General features: G+C 45.2%; 1 protein-coding gene and 2 non-coding genes across 3 annotated transcripts in view; all 3 read left to right on the top strand.

Annotated features, from left to right (window-relative positions):
- Nucleotides 1-1647: 1647 nt before the first annotated feature.
- EIF3A (eukaryotic translation initiation factor 3 subunit A) overlaps nt 1648-27649 on the top strand; it is a 46602-nt gene continuing 20600 nt past the window's right edge. Inside the window, exons 1-11 of the mRNA XM_049764535.1 lie at nt 1648-1860; nt 12385-12575; nt 12721-12857; nt 13199-13362; nt 14527-14726; nt 16956-17164; nt 20730-20901; nt 23489-23593; nt 23934-24032; nt 26520-26636; nt 26798-26983. Coding sequence (XP_049620492.1) covers nt 1812-1860; nt 12385-12575; nt 12721-12857; nt 13199-13362; nt 14527-14726; nt 16956-17164; nt 20730-20901; nt 23489-23593; nt 23934-24032; nt 26520-26636; nt 26798-26983 — 1629 coding nt within the window. The 5' untranslated portion in view covers nt 1648-1811. The remainder of the gene's footprint in view (nt 1861-12384; nt 12576-12720; nt 12858-13198; nt 13363-14526; nt 14727-16955; nt 17165-20729; nt 20902-23488; nt 23594-23933; nt 24033-26519; nt 26637-26797; nt 26984-27649) is intronic.
- LOC125995548 (small nucleolar RNA SNORA19) lies at nt 23673-23807 on the top strand. Its single transcript, XR_007491050.1, has one exon. It is a non-coding gene; the product is annotated as a small nucleolar RNA SNORA19 (small nucleolar RNA).
- LOC125995541 (small nucleolar RNA SNORA19) lies at nt 26019-26147 on the top strand. Its single transcript, XR_007491044.1, has one exon. It is a non-coding gene; the product is annotated as a small nucleolar RNA SNORA19 (small nucleolar RNA).

The following is a 27649-nucleotide window of genomic DNA, read 5'->3' as shown; positions in this document are numbered from 1 at the left end:
ACATGTATATTAGCTTAAGTTAACCTCAAATTTTAAGTGTGTGCGTTTTAAGGATTAGAGTCAAAGGAGCACAGTAAAAACGGTGTTAGAGTGGCAATTGTTGTTTTTTTTTTTTTTTTTTGGTTTTTGGGCCACACCCGGCGGTGCTCAGAGGTTTCTCCTGGCTGTCTGCTCAGAAATAGCTCCTGGCAGGCACGGGGGACCATATGGGACACCGGGATTTGAACCAACCACCTTTGGTCCTGGATCGGCTGCTTGCAAGGCAAACGCCGCTGTGCTATCTCTCCGGGCCCGGCAATTGTTGTTTGCATAGGCCAACCAAAATATGAGAGGCATGGAAAGGAATAACCTTGGCCTAAATACAAAGAGATCCTACCCCTGAAGTTTCCTGGCATAAGACCAGCTCTAGGCCTCAGGCAAGTTATCGTTCGATCCAAGACATTGTCCTACGGTGAAACTTTTAATTCACATATTTCATCCAGCATTTTCAAGTTGTAATACGTCTGCAAAAACATTTTTTTCCAGTGTTGTTGGCTGGATTCCTCCTATGTTCACCTTCATTGCAGACCCACGACTTAAGTAATCAGTTTTGGCTCACTTAGATTTCAACTTCTAGGTTTAATTAATCTTTTGAAGTGTGAATCAGAAAAGACTGGGTCTGAGGCTTAGAGGTACAGCGTTTGCCTTCCCCTGCAGAAAAACCTCTCCTTGGGTCCGGAGAGATAGCACAGTGGTGGTTGCCTTGCAAGCAGCTGATCCAGGACCTAAGGTGGTTGGTTCGAATCCCGGTGTCCCATATGGTCCCCCTTGCCTGCCAGGAGCTATTTCTGAGCAGACATCCAGGAGTAACCCCTGAGCACCGCCGGGTGTGGCCTAAAAACAAAAAACAAACAAACAAAGAAACAAAAAAAGAAAAACCTCTCCTCCCCCCGCAGAAGGCCTGCAGCAAAGGTGAATGTTCCTTTACATTTTCCCCCACTATCACTCTTCTTCCCAACGTTGCTTTAAATCTTTGCCCGTGGGAAAGGCGAGTGCAAGCTTTTTCTATAGGCTTTTTGCAATGGGATGCAACAAGTCTGTCGTGCTGCGGGGCCTTTTGCTCTCAGGCAGACTTGTGGTGGCCACCCTGTGAGGCTCAGGTTTCCAAAAGCGCTTTGTCCGGGGACCCCAGGACCCCCACGCAATTTCCGAGTTTGCTTTCTCACTCTTAGCCCAGCCTGGAGGAAGTAAGATTGTTTTCGGATCCTGTCCAGCACACCCTGCCCGCCTAGCCCCATATGTCACCGGCCCTTCTTCAAGACCACTTTGGTCTGCACATAAATTAGGTCTTCTCTTGGACCCTCGCCGGGGTCCTGCTTCCAAAAAGGGGCAGAAAGAACCAGAAGCAAAAGTGCATGTGCGCAGACACCTGCTTCCTCTTTGCAGACGGAAGCTCGGCTCCCCGGGACCTCGTTCCGGAGGAGACGCGACGATAGGCCCAGGGCACCGTCTATCTCCCCGCCGCGTTCCGGGCCTTCCGTCCGCCGCCACGTCAGCCGCCGCGCGTGACGCCAGCGCGCTTGCGCGCCGCCGCGGAGGGGGCGGGGCGTAGGCGAGACCCCGCCCCTTACATCCGGGGCCTGGTCGGCGGCCGTGCCGCCGCGCGCGCGCGGTCACGTGGGCCCTTCCTTTCCGTCTCTGGCCGGCTGGGCGCGGGCGTCTGCTGCGAGGCGCGTGGAGGGAGCCCCGCGCCTGTCCGCCTCGTCCCCTTCCCGGCCCGGGCCCCGAGGAGAGAGATCGCCGACGCCGGCTGAGCCGAGCCTGCCGCCAAGATGCCGGCCTACTTCCAGAGGCCGGAGAACGCCCTCAAGCGCGCCAACGGTGAGCCTCCGCGGAGGTGGAGGCCGGGAGGGCCGGCGGGGGACGGGGCCTGCCATGCGGCCTGTGCCTCGGGCCGCGCTTCGGCTGCCGGGCAGCCCCCTCGCCCGGCCCCGTCGCCCCGGGAGCGTGTCGGGCCACGGCCCGGGCTCCCGTCCACGCCGCCATCTGGCAGCGCCGGGCGAAGGAAGGACGGAAGCCAGGACGCCAGGAAGAACATGGCTCCCGCCCGGCGCTCCCGGGCACAATGCGCGAGGCCGCGGCTCCTCCCGCCGGCCGGGCCGCCCGGGCCTTCGGGGCTGCGCGCTTGGGGCTTCGCGGCCGCCCCCGCCCGGCTCACCTGTGGCTGCGCCTGCTCGGGTCCCAGAGCCCGGAAGTCGGGCGGGTCCCCGGCTGCGACTTCCCCGCCGAGCCGAGCCGAGCCGAGCCGAGCCCGAGGCCCGCGCCGGGCTCGGGCCGCCCAAGGTCACGCCGGCCGGGCGGCGCTGCAGCCCAGGCGCCCGCCGGCGGTTCGCGTTCAGTTTAGCTTTATGGAACTTGACTCGATGCAATGTCTCGGGTCGCTGTGTGTCCGCAGCTCTGATGCTTCCCCCCCACCCGCACCGCACCCCCAAACTTGTGACTCCCCGAGAGGCCCCTTGTTTATTACGTGGGCCCGGGAGCGGGGTGCATGCAGGCACGCGGTGCACGGCCGCTCCAGGCACTTGGTGGTTGGGGAATTTATTTCTGTTTTATTTAATACAGCTTTTTTTTTTTTTTAAATAGGGATGCGCATTGTCTCGTCTTGCAACTTTTAGCGGCAGCTTTCCCAAATCTTGCCCACCCAGCGTTTATTCCTTGAGGCCCCCAGAGCCGCTGGGGATGGGTTTTCGGGTTTTCGCGCTTTTTGGTTTTGGGTTTTTGCCCCCCAAACCTCAGAGAGCTCTTTGATGGGCTCAGCGCTGCTGCGAGATAGATTCGGGTGTTGGGGTGTTGGTTCGGATCTTGTCTGGTCTCATCCCGGCTCCTCCTCCTCCTCCTGCTCCTCTTTGGGAAACTTGAGCGTTCGTGTTTCGACAACTTGAAAAGAATCGAGCTATAAATATGATGCAACAGCTCTTGCCTCTTTCGCGGCTTCCCCCGATGATGAAATAGATAAATTTGATTCTTGGAGAGGGAATAACCTGAAATGAAAGTAGGCAAGAGGAGAGTAAAGGTGTTTGTAAGGGGGGCATTTTGTTTTGTCTTTTCTGTCCCCCCCCACTTTGTACTCTCAGGTGGTGCTTGCTCCAGTCCTTAAGCCCTGTTGCACCAGTATTTCCGTCTTGAACAAAGTAGTCAGGGTAAAAACTTCCGTACCTCTGAGCGTGGAATGAGATCCAGTCCCCTCCCTAATCAGGTGAACTGACACAGGACCCTGATAAGGAAATTTATGCACATGGAATGATAGAAGGACTTTTCCTTCACTGGGAAAATACATTTTACCTACATTTTCACTGAAACTCTTGTGATCCTGAGTACTTGTTAAAAAAAGTAGCAAAGATTAAAGTAGGAGAGCCTTGAACTTTGGAAACCAGGGAGACTGTGGAGGAAATTAATTTTCCAGATTATTGGTAGGTATGCCAAATTAATTGCTTCTGACTCAAAAACAGCCCCTTAAACTATAGAACCAATGGCTTCAAGTTGTTAGTAAGCCCATAAATTATGTAACATAATAGTAACTGAAGCATCTAGCTAGATTTTGTCTTTGGAACTAGACAGGATTTCCTTCATTGTGCTCAGAGGTACTCAGAAAGGCCACATTCGAGAAACAGGTGGTAATTTCAGATTTTCATGTCAAAAGTACCAATCTAGAAACCGGTTTTTATTGCAACAGGAGTGTTCGTGTGCTAGTTCTATCAGCCCTATAAACTCCCCGCTTACTATAAATCATAGGAATTGAATCTTGTGTGTTAGGGTAAAGAAATGTTCCCAATCACTATCATGTTAATATTGATCACTATTTTTTCTTTTTTTTGTGATTTTGATCACTAATTTTTTTTTTTTTGGGCCACACCCTGTGACGCTCAGGGGTTACTCCTGGCTATGCGCTCAGAAGTTGCTCCTGGCTTCTTGGGGGACCATATGGGACGCCGGGGGATCCGTCCTAGGCTAGCTCAGGCAAGGCAGGCACCTTACCTCCAGCGCCACCGCCCGGCCCCGATCACTATTTTTTTTTTTTTTTTTTTTTTTTTTTTTTGGTTTTTTGGGTCACACCCGGCGGTGCTCAGGGGTTACTCCTGGCTGTCTGCTCAGAAATAGCTCCTGGCAGGCTCAGGGGACCATATGGGACACCGGGATTCGAACCAACCACCTTTGGTCCTGGATCGGCTGCTTGCAAGGCAAACACCGCTGTGCTATCTCTCCGGGCCCCCCGATCACTATTTTTTAAACAAAATTGTTCATGGTTTTATTTTGTCCTTGGTCCTGGTAGGATGTCTAGACAACATTTTTTTTTGTTTGTTTTTTTGGGCCACAGGAGTTACTCCTGGCTATGCGCTCCTGGCTTGAGGGACCATATGGGACCGCAGGGGATCGAACCTTGGTCTGTCCTAGGCTATAGCTTGCAAAGTAGACGCCTTAACTCTAGCGCCACCGATCTGGCCCCTAGACATTTTTGTCAAGAATCCGTTTATGTGCTTAGACTTGATGGGACATGCTATTTTAGAGTTTGAACGTATGTTCCTTGGAATCAGACATATGATTGGCTGTTGAGGAAGTGAGAAATACTTCAGTTCTTGGAACAGTTTTTTTTTTTTTTCTTAGCGTGATATTAAGAAACCATGTTCTTCCTTTTGAAATAAGGGATTGGAAAAGTGAGTTATTTTTAGACAGTTTAGCAATTTTTTTTAGCAATTTTTTTTTTTTATCATTTTGGTTGGGATGAGCTTTGTGTCTGTCCTTGTTTATAAGCACATTGATGGTGCTTATCTATAGTGGTGTAAATTCTCATCAGAGTCTTGGCAACTAGAAGATGTAAGAAGTCACTTTGGTGCTGGTATGACTTTTTATGTTTTGTTTGTTTTTGGGTCACACCCGTGGCATTCAGACACTCAGGGCTCTGTGCTCAGAAATCACTCCTGGCAGGCTCGGATGACCATATGTGTCCATTCTGTGTTGGCCAGGTGCAAGGCAAATGCCCTACCGCTGTACTATGGCTCCTGTGCTATTGCTCTGGCCTCGGTGCTGGTATAGCTGTATTTTGGCTGAGGGATTTATTATTTGACAGTGCTCCCTGGTATTGCTCAGGGACCAGAAAACAGAATTAGGTTGGTGTTTTTGTATTTCTGCTAAATAAACATCACTAAAGTGATGTTCTTAATGTGATAAACTTAAAAGCACCCGCCCCCATTTTTGGTTGATACTTTTTTTTTTGCATAGTTGTGAAAAATACATAAAATGTTCAGATATAGGGGCCGGGCGGTGGCGCTGGAGGTAAGGAGCCTGCCTTGCCTGCGCTAGCCTAGGACGGACCACGGTTCGATCCCCCGGCAGGCTTGGGAGACCATATAGAATGCTGGGATTTGAACCACTATCCTTCTGCATGCAAGGCAAATGCCCTACCTCCATGCTATTTCCTGTCCCATGTTCAGATATTTTAATTTGGGGGGGGGGGTCACACCTGCCAGTGCTCAGGGGTTACTCCTGGTTCCACGCTCAGAAATCCCTCCTGGCAGGCTTGGGGGACCATATGGGATGCCGGGATTCAAGCCACTGTCCCTCTGCATGCAAGGCAAATGCCCTGCCTACATGCTATCTCTCCGGCCCCAGATATTTTAAATATTTTTTGGAGGGGGTCACACCCGTTAGCGTTCAGGGGTTACTCCTGGCTCTAGGCTCAGAAATCGCTCCTGGCAGGCTTGGGGGACCATATAGGATGCCAGGATTCGAACCACCGACCTTCTGTTTGCAAGGCAAACGCCTTACCTCCATGCCACATCTCTGGCTCCAGATATTTTAATTTTTACAATAAAAATTTTTAATAAGAATTTTTTGAGTCACACCTGTTCCTGTTTTTAATTTGCTTAATCCTGGCCCTGTTTTTAATTTTACTTAAGGTAGTGCACTTTCAGTTTTGTTGACATTTCTGGCCTCCTCACTCCCACCAAATTGCCCAAGACCTCCCACTGCATTATTGGGTTTTAGAAAGTCACATTTTCTGTGGAGGGGAACCAGGCACATTCTCTTCCAAGGAGGATCATACACTTAATTCTGGTGATGTTTATTTTTTTACATCTATGCTTTATTAGTAGCTTTTGTCAGGTCTTTGAGTCACACAGACAGTGAGTGGTGCTCAGGGCTTGCTCCTGGTTGTGCTCAGGGACCACTCTGGCAGGACAGAGGACCATATGGGATGCCTGGAATCTAACCTGTGTTGGCCATTAATAGGCAAGTTGCACAAGCAGCAGAAGGCGAGTGCAAGTACTATCACCCTGGCTCTTAGTAACTTTCTTTTTTTTTTTTGGTTTTTGGGTCACACCTGGCAGTGCTCAGGGGATACTCCTGGCTCCATGCTCAGAAATTGTTCCTGGCAGGCATGGGGGACCATATAGGACTCCGGAATTCGAACTGGTGACCTTCTGCATGAAAGGCAAACGCCTTACCTCCATGCTATCTCTCAGGCCCAGTAACTTTCTTTATAATGATAAAATTGAATCAACTGGAAATATATTTGTACTATAAAGCAGAGATTAATACAGTCATCTGGCAGGCTCAGAGGACCATATGGGATGCCAGGATTCAAACCAGGGCTCCATCCTGTGTTGGCATCGGGCAAGGTAAATGTACGCTGTGCTGTCACTTAGGCCTCAGTACAGAGACTATTGATTTGAAAAATTCAAGTGTGGGGTCGGAGATATAGCATGGAGGGTAAGGCATTGCCTTTCATGCAGAAGGTCCGTGGTTTGAATCCTGGCATCCCATATGGACTCCTGAGCACTGTCGGGTGTGACCCAAAAACAAAACAAAACAAAACAGAAAAATTAAAGAGTAAGCCTGAGCATTGCCTGATGTGTGTCTCCCTGTCTCCCCCCCTCCCCCCCAAGTTGCTGCTAGAGAATTATAGTCTGATGCTATTAGGACCCTCCCAAGAAAGGACCTATCTGCCTCTTGTGTGCTGAGCATACGATTACAAGGAAGATAGTGTTATATGTTGCTGTTGGTTTTTGGGCCACACCCGGTGACGGTCAGGGGATACTCCTGTCTATGCGCTCAGAAGTCTCTCCTGGCTTGGGGGACCATATTGGATGCCGGGGGATTGAACTGCGGTCCGTCCTAGGCTAGCGCTGGCAAGGCAGACACCTTACCTCTAGCGCCACTGGGCCAGCCCCTAAAAGTTATCTTTTTTTTTTTTTTTTTTTTTTTGGTTTTTGGGCCACACCTGGTAACGCTCAGGGGTTACTCCTGGCTATGCGCTCAGAAGTTGCTCCTGGCTTGGGGGACCATATGGGATGCCGGGGGATCGAACTGTGGTCCGTCCAAGGCTAGCGCAGGCAAGGCAGGCGCCTTACCTCTTGTGCCACCGCCCGGCCCCTAAAAGTTATCTTTAACTATGATTTACAAAGTTATTAATAGTTGCATTTTAGGTACATGTGTAAAAATAAGTGCCTTTTTTGTTGTAGGGCTTACATCCAGCAGTGCTCAGCATTTATTCTGGGCTCTGTTCAGGGATCACTCCTGGGGGCTTGGGAATGCCCTGCTGAGGACTGATCCTGAGTGTGCTCTGAACTAGGAAAGCACCTTACTTGCTGAACTAGCTCCTGCCTTAAATAGAAGATTTGGTTTTCTTTTAGGGAGGTCGTCAATAGATATTTTTCTTTTCCTTTTCTTTTGGGGGGTGCACACCGGTGACACTCAGGAGTTACTCCTGGCTTGGAGACTATATGGGATGTCAGGGGGATCGAATATCCAAGTACAAGGCAAATGCCCTACTGCTGCGCCACCACTCGGCCCCAGATATTTCCCTCCTTCCCTCCCTCCCTTCCTTCTTTCCTGTTTTTCGGCAACACACAGTGATGCTCAGGATTTACTCCTGGCTATGGGCTCAGAAATCCCTCCTGACTTCGGGGACCATATGGGATGCTGGAGGATAAAACTTCCTACTGCTTGTGCCACCATTCCAGCCCCATAAAAAATCTTTCTAGGAGAAAAATAATTAAAATAAAATGGAGGACCTGGAGAGATAGAACAGTGAGTGGTAATGCATGTCGCCTGCCCATGTTTAATTCCTGCCACCTCATCTAAGTGTGTACAGTAGTGATCCCTGAGCACAGAACCAGGAGTAAATCTTTTTTTTTTGTTTTATTTTGTTTTGTTTTGTTTTTGGGTCACACCCAGCAGCTCAAGGGTTACTCCTGGCTTTATGCTCAGAAAATTGCCCCTGGCAGGCATGGGGACCATATGGGATGCCGGGAATCGAACCACTGTCCTTCTGCATGGAAGGCAAGCGCCTTACCTCCATGCTATCTCTCTTACCCCAGGAGTAAGTCTTGATCAGAGTGCCAAAATAAAAAACTGCCCCCCTAAAAAAGGGGAAAGTAACCAAACAAAATAAAAGGAAGATATAGTGTTTCTTAGAAATTTTTATAGTTTTTATAGATTTTACAGATATTTATAGTTTCCTCGCTCCTCCTATTTTTCAGATATTAGGTAGGAAGTCTTTTTGTTACGGCATTTGGCAGCTATTGAAAAAATTATTTTTTGATCCATACCCTGTTATGCTCTGGGACTACTACTGGCTCCTTGCTGGTCTACCATGTCTTGTCGAGATACGAGGCTTTCCAAAGTGTGGAACCTTTGATTTCTCTTGGGCCCCAGTTTCTGTACTTGAAGTTGAACAGAACTATATGACTTGGAGTAAATAGATCAAAGAATGGTCGATTTTGGTCAAACTGGGTCAAGCTAGAACTAAGAATAAAAATCTGAGTACCTCAAGATCTTGTGCTGGGGGGCTGGAGAGATAGGACGGAGGTAAGGCATTTGCCTTGCATGCCGAAGGACAGTAGTTCGAATTCCGGCATCCATATGGGTCCCTGAGCCTGCCAGGAGTTATTTCTGAGCAGAGCCACACACCTGAGCTCTGCCAGGTGTGACCCAAAAACCAAAAAAAAAAAAAAAAAAAAGATGATCAGCAGTTGGGTGTGGTCCCTCCAAAAGTAATTTTTGGTGTTTGGGGAGCTCTAGAATTAGCTACTTGTAGCTTTGTGTTCAAGTGTGTTGCTCAGGGCAGTGCATTTGGAATTTTCTGTTGGCAAATGAACTGAGGTCAGTCACTTGTTAAGACTAGTGCGTTAGGGCCCGGAGAGATAGATAGCACTGCGGCATTTGCCTTGCAAGCAGCCGATCCAGGACCAAAGGTGGTTGGTTCGAATCCCGGTGTCCCATAGGGTCCCCTGTGCCCGCCAGGAGCTATTTCTGAGCAGACAACCAGGAGAAACCCCTGAGCACCACCGGGTGTGGCCCAACAAAAACCAAAAAAAAAAAAAAAAAAGACTAGTGCTTTTATCCTTATGTAGTATCTGTTCCGAAAAGGTAAAAAAAAATCTGATAGGGGATGTAAAATCTAAGATAAACTAGTTAAATTTTTTTGTTATAAAACTTAAAATAAAAATTAAGAAGCCACTGTAGGGCCCGGAGAGATAGCACAGTGGCGTTTGCCTTGCAAGCAGCCGATCCAGGACCTAAGGTGGTTGGTTCGAATCCCGGTGTCCCATATGGTCCCCTGTGTCTGCCAGGAGCTATTTCTGAGCAGACAGCCAGGAGTAACCCCTGAGCACTGCTGGGTGTGGCCCAAAGACCAAAAAAAAAAAAAAAAAAAAAAAAAAGAAGCCACTGTATTTGAAGTTATTGATAGTTTTAGGCATGTAATAAATGAACAGCAATCTTAGCACTTCAACTTCCCATTTTCCAGTCTTCCTCTTCCCTTTGACAGGCACCAGCTTAGACCTCATGTTTGCGTTGTTGCCTCTGTGATGGAATATCCAGCTATGTTATCCTTCCGTCTCTTCAGTATAATAGAGATCCCTGATTACTGCCCTTTCTCATCATCTTCCATTCTCTCTGATTTCTCTATCTTTGTCTTCCCTAGACTCTTGGGTCAAGGGTGATCTAGACACCCCTATTTACTACACTATATTTCTTCATACAAGTGCATAAATCATTCTGAGTTTGTCTTTTTCTGGCTCACTTCACTTAAAATAGTATCTTCAGTTCCAGGGGCTGGAATGATAGTATAGTGGTGGGACATTTGCCTTGCACATGATGGGCCTAGGTTTGATTTCCAGCATCCCATATGATCCTCTGAAACTGCCAGGGGTGATTTTTGAGCACAGAGCCAGGAAGAACCTCTGAGCACTACTGGGCTTGACCTAAAAAGAAACAAACAAAAAACTTTAGTTCTAGCCAGGTTGAAGCAGATTGCATGATTTCTTCATTCATTGCAGCTTCATAGTATTCTGTTGTGTGTATATACCAGTGATGGCTAACCTTTTTGAGTCTGAGTGCCCAAACTGCTGCACAAAACCAAAGAATTTTCTCAAAAGTGCCAGCATATCAATTAAACCTTAATAAGATTTTAGTACCTAAAAACTATGCGACATGCACCGCATATCTTAATTGTGGACCTTCTCGCATGCCACAGGTTCACCATCGCGGGTATATACCATAGAAGATAAACTAGTTTTAAAATACTGTCAGGTTTTATTGGTAGTAAATTAAGAAATGGTATAGTTTTCATGCCAGGGCAGTAGCACTACAGGTAGGGCATTTGCCTTCCATGTGGCCAACCGCGGTCCATCCAAGGCTAGCACAGGCAAGGCAGGCAAGGCAGGCACCTTACCTCTAGCACTGCAATTCTTTTTTTTTTTTTTTTTGGTGGTTTTTGGGCCACACCCGGCAGTGCTCAGGGGTTACTCCTGGCTCCATGCTCAGAAATTGCTCCTGGCAGGCACCAGGGACCATATGAGATGCCGGGATTCGAACCGATGACTTTCTGCATGAGAGGCAAACGCTTACCTCCATGCTATCTCTCCGGCCCCAGCTGTAATTCTTTTTTTTTTTTTTTTTTTGGTTTTTGGGCCACACCCGTTTGACGCTCAGGGGTTACTCCTGGCTATGTGCTCAGAAATCGCCCCTGGCTTGGGGGGACCATATGGGACGCCGGGGTATCGAACCACGGTCCTTCCTTGGCTAGCGCTTGCAAGGCAGACACCTTACCTCCAGCGCCACCTACCCGGCCCTAGTAAGTTTTTTTTTTTTTTTTTGGTTTTGTAATTTTTTTTTTTTTGGTTTTTGTTTTTTTGTTTTTTGGGTCACACCCTGTAACACTCAGGGGTTACTCCTGGCTATGTGCTCAGAAGTTGCTCCTGGCTTGGGGGACCATATGGGACACCGGGGGATCGAACCTCGGTCTGTCCTAGGCTAGTGCAGCAAGGCAGGCACCTTATGTTTAGCGCCACTGCCCGCCCCAGTTTTGTAATTCTTTTTTTTTTTTTTTTTTTTTTTTTTTGGTTTTTGGGCCACACCCGGTGACGCTCAGGGGTTACTCCTGGCTATGTGCTCAGAAGTCGCTCCTGGCTTGGGGGACCATATGGGATGCCGGGGGATCTAACCGCAGTCCGTCCTAGGCTAGCGCAGGCAAGGCAGGCACCTTACCTCCAGCGCCACCGCCAGGCCCCTGTAATTCTTATGTTTGGATAGAGATCCAAAATTCATGCTCCAGGATTAAAACGCTGAATGTTAAGTTTCTCCGGAAAAAAAAAAAAGTTTTTCCGAAATTTTAGCTACTTTGATTCCAATGAAATTTTCAGCGAACTATTTTCTTAGATATTGCATGCCAATTCTAAGCTATATTAATCTCTGGAAGCTAAAAGACAATGTGGTAATAATGAAGAACCAGTTTCAATTTCACACTGCCTGACTTTAAGGCATTGTCGGTGGGGTAGTAGTGAAAGATTAAGGTACCTGGATTTCTGAAGAAGGTGTCCAGCTAGAGACCCTTGACAGGCCAGTGCAGGTCTATTTCAAGGAGCAAAGGAGATGGGATTTTGGGGTGATGAAGCATGAATTTTCTTTGGCCCAACTGTTCAAGTCGGATTGAACTTACTGTTTGTGAGGGGAAGATGAGATACCTGTTCTCATTGCTTCAGTATTACAACTTCAGTCTCATTTTGACATTTTATTATTATTATTATTTTGGTTTTTGGGCCACACCCGTTTGACACTCAGGGGTTACTCCTGGCTATGCGCTCAGAAATCGCCTCTGGCTTGGGGGGACCATATGGGACACCGGGGCGTGCGGTCCTTCCTACGCTAGCGCTTGCTTACCTCTAGCGCCACCTTCCCGGCCCCTTATTATTTTTCCTTAGGTAATTTTGGTATGGCCTTAGAAGTTAAAAATAAATGCGACCTAGAAATGCTTAAGTCCATAAATTATAAAACAAGCAATTAAAAAAGGGAAGATTTGGACTTTTGATTGTTATTCATAATTAACTGGTTTCAATTCTTTTCCAGAATTTCTTGAGGTTGGCAAAAAGCAACCTGCTTTGGATGTTCTTTATGATGTTATGAAAAGTAAGAAACACAGAACATGGCAGAAGATACATGAGCCAATAATGTTGAAATACTTGGAGCTATGTGTGGATCTTCGCAAGAGCCACCTGGCTAAGGAAGGTTTATACCAGTACAAGAACATCTGCCAACAGGTATGAGCAGGGCCAAAGTTTACGTTTTGAATGGGTGCTTTTGCTAATAGATCTTTATTAAGCAGTTAATAAAATTTGCTTTTAAGCTACTTTATGGCTTTTTGGAAAAAGTTTTAAGTTTTTGTTTTGTTATTGGGGGGTTTAGGTAAACATCAAATCTCTAGAGGATGTTGTTAGGGCATATCTGAAGTTGGCAGAGGAAAAAACTGAAGCGGCTAAAGAAGAATCCCAGCAGATGGTCTTAGACATAGAAGATCTTGATAATATTCAGACTCCTGAGAGGTATGTGAGTTTGGATGCTAGGAAAGGACTTTCTTTCAAAGTACCATTGTCTTAGTTTGAATCAAATACTTATAAACATCTGATCTGGAATGGCTTATCTTTGAAATGTTAAATGTATAATCAAAATATATTAAAATTTATAAAAGTGGGAAATTACAACTTATAGATTGGAATGTAAGTATAAAGTTTGGGAATGAAAACTAACATTAAGTGCTCACACTCTGAGAAATTGAGGTTAAAACTTGCAGTTTTAAGATTGTCTTTTTTTTTGTTTTTTTTAAATATATGAATTAGGAAAGCATGTCCAAGACTTAAAACACATTTTGTTTTTTGTTTTGCAGTGTTCTTTTAAGTGCCGTGAGTGGTGAAGACACTCAGGATCGTACTGATAGATTACTTTTAACTCCCTGGGTTAAGTTCCTGTGGGAATCCTATAGGCAGTGCTTGGACCTTCTCAGAAACAATTCAAGAGTAGAGCGTCTTTACCATGACATAGCCCAGCAAGGTAAAATAACTGGTTTGAAGAATTGACTTAAGGGGTCGAGTGATAGCACAGAAGGGGAGGGCATTTGTCGTGCAGGTGACTGACTGACTGTGGTTCTATCCCCGGTGTCTCAGATAGTTCCCTGAGCATTAACAAGATTGTAACCCCTGAGCACTGATGAGTGTCCAGGTGTGATCCAAAACACCCACCCCCAACCCTCCCCCCCAAAGAAAAGGGTTGACTTGATGTTTTGCAATTAGTACATTTAACAGCATTTCTAATAGTTTTTACTCTTAGGCAATTTGATATTGAACCAAATTGAATCTTGACTTAAGCATTTGAGGATATGTTGGGTTTGGACCACATCTGAAGGTGTGCAAGAATTACTCCTGGTTCTGCTCAGGAGTGACTCAGCATTGTTTGTGGTACCCTTTGCAGTGGTAGGGATCACACTGGGTTGACCACTTGGAAGACCAAGCACCTTACTTCTATTTACTCTTCTGGCCCCTAAACACTTGTTTTAATAGAGCAGTTTGCTATCAAGTGTATTCCATTTTTTATCTAAAAGACTTTTTTGGTTGGAGGAGTACACCTGGAGAGGCTAGAGGTTATTCCTGGCTCTGCATTCAGGAATTACTACTAGTAGTATTCATAGGACCAAATGGAATCTAACCCCAGGGACCCCAATGAGCTGTGTGAAAGGTAGATGCCCTACATACTGTACTGTCTCTCTAGCCCCACTTTATTTTTTTAAAAATTGGGCCACAACCAGTCACGTTGAGGGGCTACTCTTTTTTTTTTTTTTTTTGGGCCACATTGGGTGACGCTGAGGGATTACTCCTGCTGTGTGCTTAGAAATCACTCCTGGCTTGGGGGACCATATGGAATGCTGGGGGATTGAACCGAGTGAGGTCAGTCCTAGGCTAGTGTGCGCAAGGCAGACACCTTACCGCCTGTGCCACTGCTCCAGCCCCTGGTTACTCCTAATTTTGTATTCAAAAATCACTCCTGCCATTGCTTGGCTACTGTATTGGATGTTGGAGAGTAATCCCTGAGCCCTGCTTGGTGTTCAATTAATAAATAGTCTTAAAAAATAGCTTAACTTAACATATATGGAATAGTATCTGTTCAAATATTGCGGTAGGTGGTAGAAAGTATGTAATGTATTTTATAAATTGCTTCCAGCTTTCAAATTCTGCCTTCAGTATACCCGAAAGGCTGAATTCCGTAAACTGTGCGACAATCTCAGAATGCACTTGTCACAAATTCAACGCCACCATAACCAAAGCACTGCGATCAACCTCAACAATCCAGAGAGCCAGTCCATGCATTTGGAAACCAGGCTCGTTCAGTTGGACAGTGCTATCAGCATGGAGTTGTGGCAGGTACGTGGTCAGCTCCTGGTTTACCTTTGTGATCATTGACTCTTCCCCCTTCAATTGAATATTTGAGGTTTTTTTCCCTTGTTCCCCCCCCCCCCCCCCCCAGCAGTAGTATCATGGGAAGCTTTTGTCTTTTTACCCTTTTGGTTTTGTTTTTGGGTCACACCTGATGGCAGTCAGGGGTTAACTCCTGGCTCTGTGCTCAGAAATTACTGCTGGCAGGCTCGGGGGACCATAAGGTATGCGGCAGTCCTGGATTGGCTGCCTGTAAGGCAAAAGTTCTCCCACTGTGCTATCTCTCTGGCCCATCTTTTTACTCTTGATACAGCAGCAATAAATACTTTCTTGTTTCTTTTTTTTGAAAAATAAAATTTTAAAATAAGTGTGGTGTTGGGGGATTGAACCCAGGACTTACTCAGGAATGCTTTTTTACCACTGAGTCACATCCTACCCCATAGCTACATTTTATTATTCGATTTCTGGGACATATCCATGGCCGCCACATTTTTTTTTTTCTTTTATACATCATTTCTATTTTACTTTTCTAGTTTGTTTTTTGCTCTTTTTGGACCATACCTAGAGATGTTCAGGGGATACTCTTAGTTTTGCACTTAGGAATCACTCCTGGTGGTGCTGGGGAGGTCATATGGGGTGTTGGCTGCATGCAGGTCACCTGTGTGCTATGCAAACACCTTATCTCTGGCTCTCCAGGCTCAATTTTACAGATTTTTTTTTTTTGTTTTTGGAAAAGTCTTGGAATGAAAGTTTAGAAATGGGGCTCGAGAGATAGCATGGAGGTGTAAGATGTTTGCCTCGCATGCAGAAGGTTGGTGGTTCAAATCCTGGCATCCCGTATGGTCCCCTGAGCACTGCTGAGTGTGACCCAAAAACCAAAAACCAAAAAAAAAAAGTTTAAAAATGGGGGGAAAAAAGCACAAATTCTCTCTCTCTCTCTTTTTTTTTTTTTTTTTTTGGTTTTTGGGCCACACCCTGTGACGCTCAGGGGTTACTCCTGGCTATGCACTCAGAAGTTGCTCCTGGCTTCTTGGGGGACCATATGGGACGCCGGGGGATCGAACCGCGGTCCGTCCTAGGCTAGCGCAGGCAAGGCAGACACCTTACCTCCAGCGCCACCGCCCGGCCCTGCACAAATTCTCTTGACCTCAGCTAGTTGGAGAAAGCTGCAGTGGGTTCTTGTTTGGGATGCTTATCATTCATTGCCCCAGGTAAAACATGCATGAGAGGTGATATGTGGCATTGGAGAGAGCCTAGAGGCATTTGAGGATTTTAAAAAAGGCTTGGCTTTTTTTCCTAATTCTGTGAAGTCATGTCCACATGTGACTTAATACTTGATACTGCCATTTGGAATTAACACCGAAAGTTTTAAAAATACTGGTAAGCGAGGGGCCGGAGAGATAGCACAGCGGTGTTTGCCTTGCAAGCAGCCGATCCAGAACCTAAAGTGGTTGGTTCGAATCGCTGCGTCCCTTATGGTCCCCCATGCCTGCCAGGAGCTATTTCTGAGCAGATAGCCAGGAGTAACCCATGAGAACCATCGGGTGTGGCCCAAAAACTTAAAAAAATACCGGTAAGTGGACGTGTGTTTAGTATCTTGCTCCTTACACTTTTCTGTCAAGAGACTTGAAATTCAAATATTGAAGAATCAAAGGGAAAAAAGTCACAAGCAGATCAGGCTTTACTTATAGGAAAAAAAAGGTTTTTGTTTTTGGACCACATCCAGTGCTGCTCAGGGATTACATGGCTCTGTGTTCAGAAATCAGTCCTGGCAGGCTTGGGGACCAACCAAATGGATGCCAGGGATCGAACCTTGGCCCATCCTAGGTCAGCTGCATACAAGGCGTTAAACGGCCTACTATTGTGCTATTTCTCCCACCCAATAAAAAGATGAGTAAAGAAACTATTTTCTACCACTGGGGACCAAATTCAACCCAGGGCCTCATGTGCAAGGCAACATCTATTCAAGCCAAGCCACATCTTTAGTTGTATCCTTAGTCAAGCCAAGTTTGTTTTGGGTTTTGGGCCACACTGGGCAATGTTCAGGACTTACTCCTAGCTCTGTGTGCATGGATTATTCCTGGCGGGCTCTGAACTGTACTGCCCTTCAGCCCCCTTTTCTTTTTAGGATATAAAAGATATAAAAGATATAAAAGAATATAAAAGAATTTGATTTTTGCTCAATTCATTGCTTATAATTAATAATGTTGATTTCAGGAAGCATTCAAAGCTGTGGAAGATATACATGGGCTGTTCTCCTTGTCTAAAAAGCCACCTAAGCCTCAGTTGATGGCAAATTACTATAATAAAGTTTCAACTGTGTTTTGGAAATCGGGAAACGCTCTTTTCCATGCCTCTACCCTTCATCGTCTGTACCATTTGTCTAGGGAAATGAGAAAAAATCTTACACAAGAAGAGATGCAGAGGTAAGAATGTAGGAGAGTTGAAGGTAGGAAATGTTATTTTCTACTAAATGATACTGGTAATATATTCTTGCGAAGGGCTCTCGACTTGCACTTGATAGTGTGAAGAAAGGAGAGACAAGACTAACCTTGCTCTTAGGGGACCATATGCAAGGCAAATAGCACCCAACCCCTTACTGGACTGTGGACCTGATTATAATGTGTTTTGTTTTTTTGAGGGGAGGGGGTCTTTGGTGTTTGGGCCACACCTGGCAGCTGCACTCAGAAAGCACTCCTGGCAGGCTCGGGAGACCATATGGTATGCTGGGGATTGACTGGGTCTGTTCTGGGTCTGTTCTGGGTCTGCAGCATGGTCTTTGCGATCAAGGCAAAATGCCTTACACTGTGCTATTGTTTCAGTCCCTGGTTTTATTGTTGGGTTTTTTTTTTTTCTCCCCCCTTTTTGGCCCACACCCTGTGATGCTCGGTTACTCCTGGCTATGTGCTCAGAAATTTTTCCTGGCTTGGGGATCATATGGGACACTGGGGATCGAACCAAGGTCTGTCCTGGATCAGCTACGTGCAAGGCAAATGCCCCACCGCTCTGCTATCTCTCCAGCCTCTAAAAATATTTTGTAAAAAAATTTTCTTTACTTTGGGGCTGGAGTGATAACAGTGGTATGGCATTGCCTTGCATGTGGCAGACCCGGATGAAACTGTTTTCTTCCTTTTTTATTTATTTATTTTTGGTTTTTGACGCTCAGGGATTTACTCCTGGCTGTGCGTTCAGAAATCGCCCTGGCTTGGGGGGGGGGGGACCATATGGGATGCTGGGGGATTGAACGCTACAGCTTGCAAGGCAGACACCTTACCTCTAGCACCGCCACCTTCCTGGCCCCAAGAAAACAAATCTAACCCCATCAAAAAATGGGGAGAAGAGATGAACAGACATTTCTTCAAAGAAAAAATACAAATGGCCAAAAGGCACATGAAAAAAATGTTCCACATCACTAATCAGGGAGATAGAAATCAAAAATTTGGTACCATTCATGCCATAGAGACTGGCACAAATTACAAAGAGTAGGAACAATCAGTGCTGGCGGGGATGTGGGGAAAAAGAAACTCATTCACTGTTGGGATTGCTGTTTAGTCCAGCCTTTATGGAAACAATACGGAGATTCCTCATAAACCTGGAAATTGAGCTCCCATATGGTCTAGCTATACCAGTCATAGGGATATTTTCTAGGAAAACAAAAGCACAATACAAAAATGCCTTCTGCACACCTATATTCATTGCAGTGCTACTTATATCCAGAATCTGGAATTAAACCAGATGCCTGACAACAGATGAGTGGCTGTGGTATATATACACAATGGAATACTATGCAGCCGTCAGGAAAAAGAAGTAATAGCATTTTCCTATACATGGACAGACACGGAAACTATTAAACTGTTCTTCTGAGTGAAATAATTCAGAGTGAGAGAGACACAAAATAGTCTCATCTATGGGTTTTAAGCAAAATAAAGACGGGGCCGGAGGCATGGAGGTAAGGCGTTTGCTTTTCATGCAGAAGGTCATTGGTTCGAATCCCGGCATCCCATATGGTCCCCCGTGCCTGCGAGGAGCAATTTCTGAGCCTGGAGCCAGGAGTAACCCCTGAGCACTTTCGGGTGTGACCCAAAAATCACACACACACAAAAAGATTATTGTAATAATGCCCAGAGACAATAGAGGTGGGCTTTAAGGACTGGCCCACTATATGAAGCTTACCACAGAGTGGTGAGTGGAGTTAGAGAAACAGCTACACTAACAACTATTATGACAGTGGTAATTAGAGAAGTAGAATGCCTGTTTCAATACAGGCAGGGGGTGAGGGGCATTGGTGGTCGAAATGTTGCACTGGTGAAGGTAGGTGTTCTTTCTCTCTTCTTTTTTTTTTGCTTTTGGGGTCACACCCGGCAGTGCTCAGGGGTTACTCCTGGCTCTACACTCAGAAATCACTCCCAGCATGCTTACGGGATCATATGGGATGCCGGGATTTATACCAATGATCTTCTGCATGAAAGGTAAACGCCTTACCTCCATGCTATCTCTCTGGCCCCTGGTGTTCTTAATGACTGAGACCCAACTACAAACTGTAATCATGGTGCTTAAATATACTATTTTAAAAAGAAATCATGGAGAGGACATAAAATATTAAAATATTTCTTTTTGGGGGCTACACCTGCCAGTGCTCAGGGTTTATATACTCTTGGCTCTGTACTCAGGAATCATTCATTCCCAGCAGGCACGGGGGACCATATGGGATGCCTGGGATTGGATCCTGGTCTGCCTGCATGTAAGGCAGGTGCCCTACGCACTGTACTCTCTTCCACACTTAAAAATATTTCAGAAGATGTTTTGTTTTTGTTTTGTGCCACACCCGGCGGTGCTCAGGGGTTACTCCTGGCTGTCTGCTCAGAAATAGCTCCTGGCAGGCACGGGGGACCATATGGGACACCGGGTTTCTAACCAACCACCTTTGGTCCTGGATCGGCTGCTTGAAAGGCAAACGCCACTGTGCTATCTCTCCGGGCCCATATTTCAGTAGATGTAAGCATTCTTTTCTTCTTTCTGTAATGAGATTTAGGTACCATTTTTTTCTTTTATTGCCTTTAGTAGAAGTATGTACACTAGGTTGTCTTAAGTCTACAGAAATAGATGAGGTCAACTCAGTGACACTTGTTTTGAGGCCACACCTCATCATACTTCTTGCAAGTCTCCACTTGTTTCTTGGTACATAAAGTGCTGGGTATTGGAATTTGGGTCTCCATCATTTGTTCCATACCTTTTACCCATCTCTCTGGTCCCTGCTACTAAATTCTAAGTTATTTTCTTTGAGTCTTTGAGGACTCTTTCCTTTAATACCCCTTTCTCCCCCTTTAAAAAGTGGGTGGGGGACATTATACTAGGCAGTACTCGGCCTACACCTGGCATGGCTGTTGAATCATATGGTGCTTGGGGATTGAATCTGGGCCTTCCACATGTGAAGCATTTTCTTAGCTGCTCATTCTCTTGATTGTCACTTATGAACCTTTGCTAGGCGTGAGGAAAACCTTTTCTTAAGGCACCTTTTTTGGGCTTTCTTTTTTCTTTTTTTGGCTGAGGGAGAATCCATGGGGCTTGAACCTGTCTCTGCACTCATGGATTGTTCCTGATGGGGACTGGGGGACCCTCTGTGGTGCCAGGTATGGAATCTGACTTGGTAGCTGCCAGGCAAACTACATATGTACTTTTGCTTCAGTCCAGTACCTATTTTCTGTACTCATCTTAGAGAGGAGTGGAACAATAAGCATTAGATTTCTTAGCTGTGTATTTATTACTATTTTATTGTTACAATAGCCTTTTTGATTATAATGTACTAAAGTGCTTACTCTGCCATTGATTCCATAGCTTGAGCACATTGACTATAAGTGGAAGGGTGAAATTGTCTTGCTTTGTCAGTGTTTTGGCAATGTCATGGTTTCAGTCTGGGCTGTGATGATGCTGTTTATGGACAGTTGATTCTGATATGCCAGTCTTAAAACAGCACATCTTTGTCTCCTTCAGAATGTCTACGAGAGTCCTCTTGGCTACTCTTTCCATCCCTATCACTCCTGAGCGGACCGACATCGCCCGACTCCTGGATATGGATGGCATCATAGTTGAAAAGCAGCGTCGCCTTGCAACGCTCCTGGGTCTTCAGGCTCCACCAACACGAATTGGTCTTATTAATGATATGGTTGGTATAGGTTTGAACTTTATATTTTTCAGGTGTTTATTATGGGGAGGCATAGCTGGCAGTGCTCAAGAGCTACTCTTGGATCTTTGCTCAAGGATTGCTTTGGCAGTGCTCAGGGCAACCATACAGTCCAGGGGTCAAAGCCTGTAGAAAGGCTGGGTTCAGCTATTGGACTATCTCTGTAATTTCAGGATAGCTTTAGACATGAATGTTTGGTCAGGTTGTACAAAGCACTGAGAATCCTGATGCATTGCTGAGGGAGTTTGATTTATGCATAAGTTTGAGAACCAGGTTTGAATCAGCAGTGTTTAGGTGAATTGTTTATGTTTGAGAGCTGGTGATATTGGAGATAAAAGACATTACTAGCAGAGCCAGGGATATAGTATAGGGGTTATAAATAAGGCCCAGTCCTTGGTAAATTCCAGCCATACACGGCCTCACCTTGCTGGGCAGCTGTAATGTTCCTGAGTCCACACCTTTGGGCAGAATTGCTCCTGGGTTTCTGTCTCCATGTTTTCATTCTACCATTGCTCACAAAAATTTAGCTTTGCAAACTAGAATTTTGTGGAACTACATTCTGATTAGGGATAGTAAAACAATGGAACTGTGGACTGGAGAGAGCACAGTGGTAGTGCGTTTGCCTTGCAGCTGATCCAGGATGGATGGTGGTTTGAATCCTGGCATCCCATATGGTCCTCCGTGCCTGCCAGGAGCGATTTCTGAGTGCAGAGCCAGGAGTAACCCTTAGTGCTGTTGGATGTGGACCCCCCCCAAAAAAAAAAAAAAGCCAGAAAACCAACCCCAAAACCCACAATGGAATTGTATTTAGGAAGAGGTCTTATACTAGTTATTATGTTTGTTTGTTTTTGGCTTTTGGCTCTGCTCAGAAATCTCTCCTTGAGGCCAGAGAGAGAGCATGGAGGTAGGGCGTTTGCTTTGCATGCAGTAGAACAGTGTTTCGAATCCTGGCATCCCATATGGTTCCCTAAACCTGCCAGGAGCGATTACTGAGTGAAGAATCAGGAGTAACCCCTGAGCGCTGCCGAGTGTGACCCCAAAACCAAAAACCAAACCAACACAAAAACAACAGAAATCCTGGCAGGTATTGGGGTAGATGCTGGGATTCGGACCACCATTTGTCCTGGGACAGTATTTGCAAGGCAAACACCCCACTGATGTGCTATCTCTCTGGCCCCTTCGGGTTGTATGTTTTTTAACATAATGTGAAACATTTGAAATATAATCTATTGTTTGCCGATAAAAGTTTCACATACTTTTTTTGTTTTGTTTTGTTTTTTGGGCCACACCTGGTGATGCTCAGGGGTTACTCCTGGCTCTGCTCTCAGGAAATATTCCTGGCAATGCCAGGAAATCATGGGATGCCGGGGATTAAACCCCATCATGCAAGGCAAGCGCCCTACCTGCTACACTATGGTCCCTGTGAGGTTTTGGGGTAACTTTTATTAACCTGTGTGTTTATGTATGTCTCCCCTACTTTTTTTTTTGGTCACACCCGTTGGCACTCCCAGTGGTCACACCTGGAGGTCCTGGCTCTGCACTCAGAAATCACCCCTGGCTGGCTCAGGGGACCATCCATATGGGATGTCGGGAATCCAACCACCGTCTGTCCTGGATTGGCTGTGTGCCAAGCAAACGCCCTACTGTTATCTCTCTGGCCCCCAACCTTTATATATATTAAATGTATCTTAGTTTATAATTATATTTTTCTATTGTGGGCTTATTATAATCAGTGTTACAATAATTTTTACCTAATAGTTAACTTGTAAAGACTGATATTTTACTCAGTAAGCTGTTGTCTGTAAAATCACCCCACACTCTGTATCTCCAAGCCCATTTGAACCGAGATCACCCCTGGGGTAGGGGGAGTAAACCCACTCAGATTTACAAGTAAGACAATCTTTGGGTGAAACCAAGTTGTAATAAACAGAATCAAAGAAACCAGGGATGAACTTCTTTGTTTTAGGTAAAATAAGGTATAACCCAATAGTTGTCCACGTTTTTTATTCTTTTTGTATTCTGTTGACTTAGTTTTAATTTTCTGAATTCCTGTGGATCTTGTCATTGTAGATAGATGTATAGTATTAGATAACTAAAGAAATCCCTTAAAGTCCTCTATATTAAATGGGTAAAATTTAAAGGTATTTGAATTCAGAAAACCTGCAGTTTTCCAGTTTTTGTTGGTTTTTTTGGGGGATGTTGTTTTTTGGGTTATACCCAGTGGTGCTTTTGTTACTCCAGGCTCTTCGCTCATATTGCATCTGGCAGGCTCAGGGGATCATATGGGATGCGAAGAATTGAACCCAGGTTCTGGTTCAGACACATGCAAGGCAAATGTTCTATCTTAGTACTATTGTTTCGTTCCTTCATGCACTGTATTAAGGGGTTACTCTTGGCAGTACTTGGGGATCATATTTGTTTCTAGTGATTGAGCCAGGGTCAGCTGTATACAGGTAAGCACCTTATCTGCTGTACTATCCCACACTATATCTTATATTAATTTATATTCTGTTTAGAATTTCACTTAATACATTTCTTTTAGCAATTCACCTCTTTTTGCTCTTTGTAGGTCAGATTTAATGTATTGCAATATGTGGTCCCGGAAGTGAAAGAACTGTACAATTGGCTGGAGGTAGAGTTTAACCCTCTGAAACTCTGTGAGAGAGTCACAAAGGTAAATCTTTGTTCATGGTTAGAATTTTATTACCATGTAACCAGAATTAATGTTGCTTTGGTTGCATTTTTATTTACTAGTGCACATTTCATTGTCTTTTTTTTCTTTACATCAGGGAAAAAAGATATTTCTGATGTGCTAAATTAACCTTTGGAGGTAAATTAGCAGCATGACTTGTTTATTAGCCATTGTTGTCAGTCATCTTCAGACAAATAGTTGCTTCAGTACATTTATACTTCTTGGCATGTTTGATGTCTTTGTAATTAGAAATCTGGAGAGCTTTTCAGATATTTCAGTATCTGCACATAAGTAATTTTTCTCAACTTAATGGATTTTATAGGTTCTAAATTGGGTTAGGGAGCAGCCTGAAAAAGAACCAGAATTGCAACAGTATGTTCCCCAACTGCAGAATAACACCATACTTCGACTCCTGCAACAGGTAAACATTAAAAATGAACGTTTTGTGTGTGTGTTTGGTTTTGAACATCCCTTGTTGGTGCTCAGGGAACCATGTAATGCTGGCTGTTGACCTGGGGTTCTAGTTTGGAATTGTCCCTTAGCCCACGATGCATGCTTTCTATTAAGAGCTGGATCTCTTTTTGTCTCATTTCTTACATTTTTTTTTACTATTTATTAAGGTACTGTGCTTTATAGTTATTCATAACAGGACTAGGCACACATTGTTACAGTACCAATCCTGCCACTAGTGTGGAGTTTTGCATAATAGTAATCAAAATCAACTACCTTTACCATTCTTTTTGGAGGGTGACCACACCCTGTAGTGCTCAGGTGGCCAGGGATTGAAATATCCAGGTTGTATGCTTGCCAGGCAAATGCCCTACTCTGTTCTCTATCACAGCTAATCTTGACATTTATCTCTTGATTACTTGATTGTTTTATCTTCTTGAATATTCACCTTCATATTTGTACCTGATTTGAAAACAGGATTTTTTTTTTTTTTTTGGTTTTTGGGCCACACCCAGTAACGCTCAGGGGTTACTCCTGGCTATGCGCTCAGGAGTTGCTCCTGGCTTGGGGGACCATATGGGACACCGGGGGATCGAACCGCGGTCCGTCCAAGGCTAGCGCAGGCAAGGCAGGCACCTTACCTTTAGCGCCACCGCCCGGCCCTTGGATTTTTTTTTTTTTTTAATTTTGGGTCACACCCGGCAGCGCTCAGGGATTACTCCTGGCTCTACCTCAGAAATCACTCCTGGCAGACTCAGAGGCCCATGTGGGATGCCGGGATTCGAACCACCATCCTTCTGCATGCAAGGCAAATGCCTTACCTCCATGCTATCTCTCCAGCACTGAAAACAGTATTATTTAGGATACTTTCCCCGTTTTTTTTTTTTTTTTTTAATTTATATTTTGTGCATTTGACCATAACCCATATATCTTTTTTTGGCCACACCCAGCGGTGCTCAGTAGTTACTCCTGATTTTGTGCTCAGAAATTGCTCTTGGTAGGCTTGGGGGATCATATAGGATGCCAGGAATTGATCCTAGGTGGGCTGTATAGGCAAACGTCCAACTGCTGTATTATTGCTCAGCCCCAACTTGTATGTTTTCCACTGTCTTTCAGGACTATTAAAATGAGTATATGTAGGTTTTTTTTTTTTTTTTTTAGAAATTTATTTAAATATGTATTTGGTGTTTGGGCTACACCCGGCAGCACTTGGGTTACTCCTGGCTCTGTGCTCAGAAGTTGCTCTTGACAGGCTTGCCGGACCATACAGGATGCTGGGGATTGAACCCAGGTTAGTCCTATGTCAACAGCGTGCAAGGCTAATGCCTTACCGCTGTGCTATGGCTCCGACCCACTGAAGGTTTTCTGTTCTTAGAAAATTATGCAGCAGTGAGCATCCTTTCTGCATTTATCATTGCATTTGTCCATGATTTTTGGTATAGCACAAGAAGGGAATTCCACAGACTTGGATATTCAAGCTTTATTACATTTCTGTTGCTTCTCAGGGCATTATGTTCATGGGTCTCTTTACTAATAATGAATGCTCAATCTTTTTTCCTTTTTTTTTTTTTTAATGTTTGGTTTTTGGGTCACACCCAGCAGGGGCTACTCCTGGCTCTATGCTCAGAAATCCCTCCTGGCAGGCTCAGGGAACCATATGGGATGTCGGGATTCAAACCACTGACCTTCTGCATGCTTTACCTCCGTCTCTCTCCGGTCCAGAGAGACTCAATCTTATGAACATTACCAGAAGGGTTTTTTTTGGGTGGGGGGGGGAGGGTCACATTATTCAAGTATTTTAGTCCTGGGTCTGTGCTCAGAAGTCACTCCAGGCAGGCTTGGGGGCCCAACAGATGTCAGGGATTGAACCCGGTTTGGCTGTGTGCAACGCAAATGCCCTGTTCACTGCTATTGCTCCGGTCTTAGAAGGGCTTTTCTTAAACCTGTTAACTTGAGTGTGCACATTTCATTGACCTGCTTTCTTCTGTTCATGTGAGCAGTGTTATTTCTCATGTGCTATATAATAGTAGAAGGCTAATTAGCAGTATGACTCCATAGTGATACTGCCAGTCTCCTTCAGACAGTTCTGTCAGATTGCCTGGGCGAATTACAAATCAGAATGTTACCAGCACCTGGTTGGTCATTTACTATTTCTTGTTAAAGAGTCTAGGGTTTAAAAGATTGTATATTTGAGGAACATAGGTAATTCTCTGTCACTAGTTGAAACCATAGGAATGGGGGTTGGTAGCTTTGGATTAGACTTCCAGCTCCATATTGTACATGTTCTGAACCATCTCTCCCCCCCGTCCCATGAAAAATGGTTGTCCATGCGTGTGTGTGTGAGATCCTCTGTCCTCAAATGGGCCTATTTTTATTTCTTATGGTTGACATTATACTATTATCTCATCAGAAGTACCGAATAAATCCCATTATGACTGACCTTGTGTCTTTTATGCAGGTGGCACAAATTTATCAGAGCATTGAGTTTTCTCGTTTGACTTCTCTGGTTCCTTTTGTTGATGCTTTCCAACTGGAACGGGCCATAGTAGATGCGGCCAGGCATTGTGACTTACAGGTATGTGTGTAAGGGGGAGGCAAAGTCTTCAGTGAAATGAGCACACCATTGGGCCTCTTTTTTGGTACTGAGGTGCAAGATTATGGCTCCTGAATACCCCTACTCTCATTTAGAAGTGTTGGTAGAATGGCTCCATGTTCATTTTTATTTCATTCTCCAAGGTTCGGATTGATCACACTTCTCGGACCCTTAGTTTTGGATCGGATTTGAATTATGCTACTCGTGAGGATGCCCCGATTGGCCCACATTTACAGAGTATGCCTTCAGAGCAGATACGGAACCAGCTCACTGCCATGTCCTCAGTTCTTGCCAAAGCACTTGAAGTCATTAAGCCTGCTCATATACTGGTATGCATATATGGAGGGGTCAGAGGAAAGACAGATTTTGTTTGTTTTGGGTCACACCCAGTGCTCAGGGCTTAGTTCCTGTGCTGTACTCAGGGATCACTCCTGACAGAAGTTGGGATCATATAGGATTCTGGGGAAAGGCTGTGTGCAAGGCAAGTGCCTTACCCACTGTACTCACTCCTCTGTCCCCCAGATTCTCACCTGGTTGTGTTCAGTGATCATTCCTGGTGGGTTTTGGGGGAATCATTTGGGGTATCAGTATCAGATCAAACCTGGCTAGGCTGGGGCCAGAGCGATAGCACAGCGAGTAAGGTGTTTGCCTTGCACGCAACCGACACAGGATGGACCCTGGTTCTAATCCTGGCATCCCACATAGTTCCCTGAGCCTGCCAGAAGTAACCAGAGTGCCATCAGGTATGACCCAAAAGCGAAAACCAAACAGCAACATCAGAAATCCTGGGTAGCCTGCATGCAAAACAGGCATCATCTTGTAGTTCCTGGGATTGAATCTTTTTTTTTTTTGGTTGTTGTTGTATGCAGGGCCAGTGCCCTACCCCTGTGTTATTCACTCCTGTTTTAACTTCTTGTTTCCGGTTGTTAGTGTTAGTGTGACAGTGTGGCTTCTTGGGTAACACACACTGGAAAGTAGATTTGTTACAGATAGAA

Source organism: Suncus etruscus, chromosome 17 (genome assembly GCF_024139225.1).
Source record: "Suncus etruscus isolate mSunEtr1 chromosome 17, mSunEtr1.pri.cur, whole genome shotgun sequence".
Classification (NCBI taxonomy): Eukaryota; Metazoa; Chordata; class Mammalia; order Eulipotyphla; family Soricidae; genus Suncus; species Suncus etruscus.
Note: the sequence above shows the minus strand (reverse complement) of the source record. Positions and strands in the feature narration are given on the sequence as shown.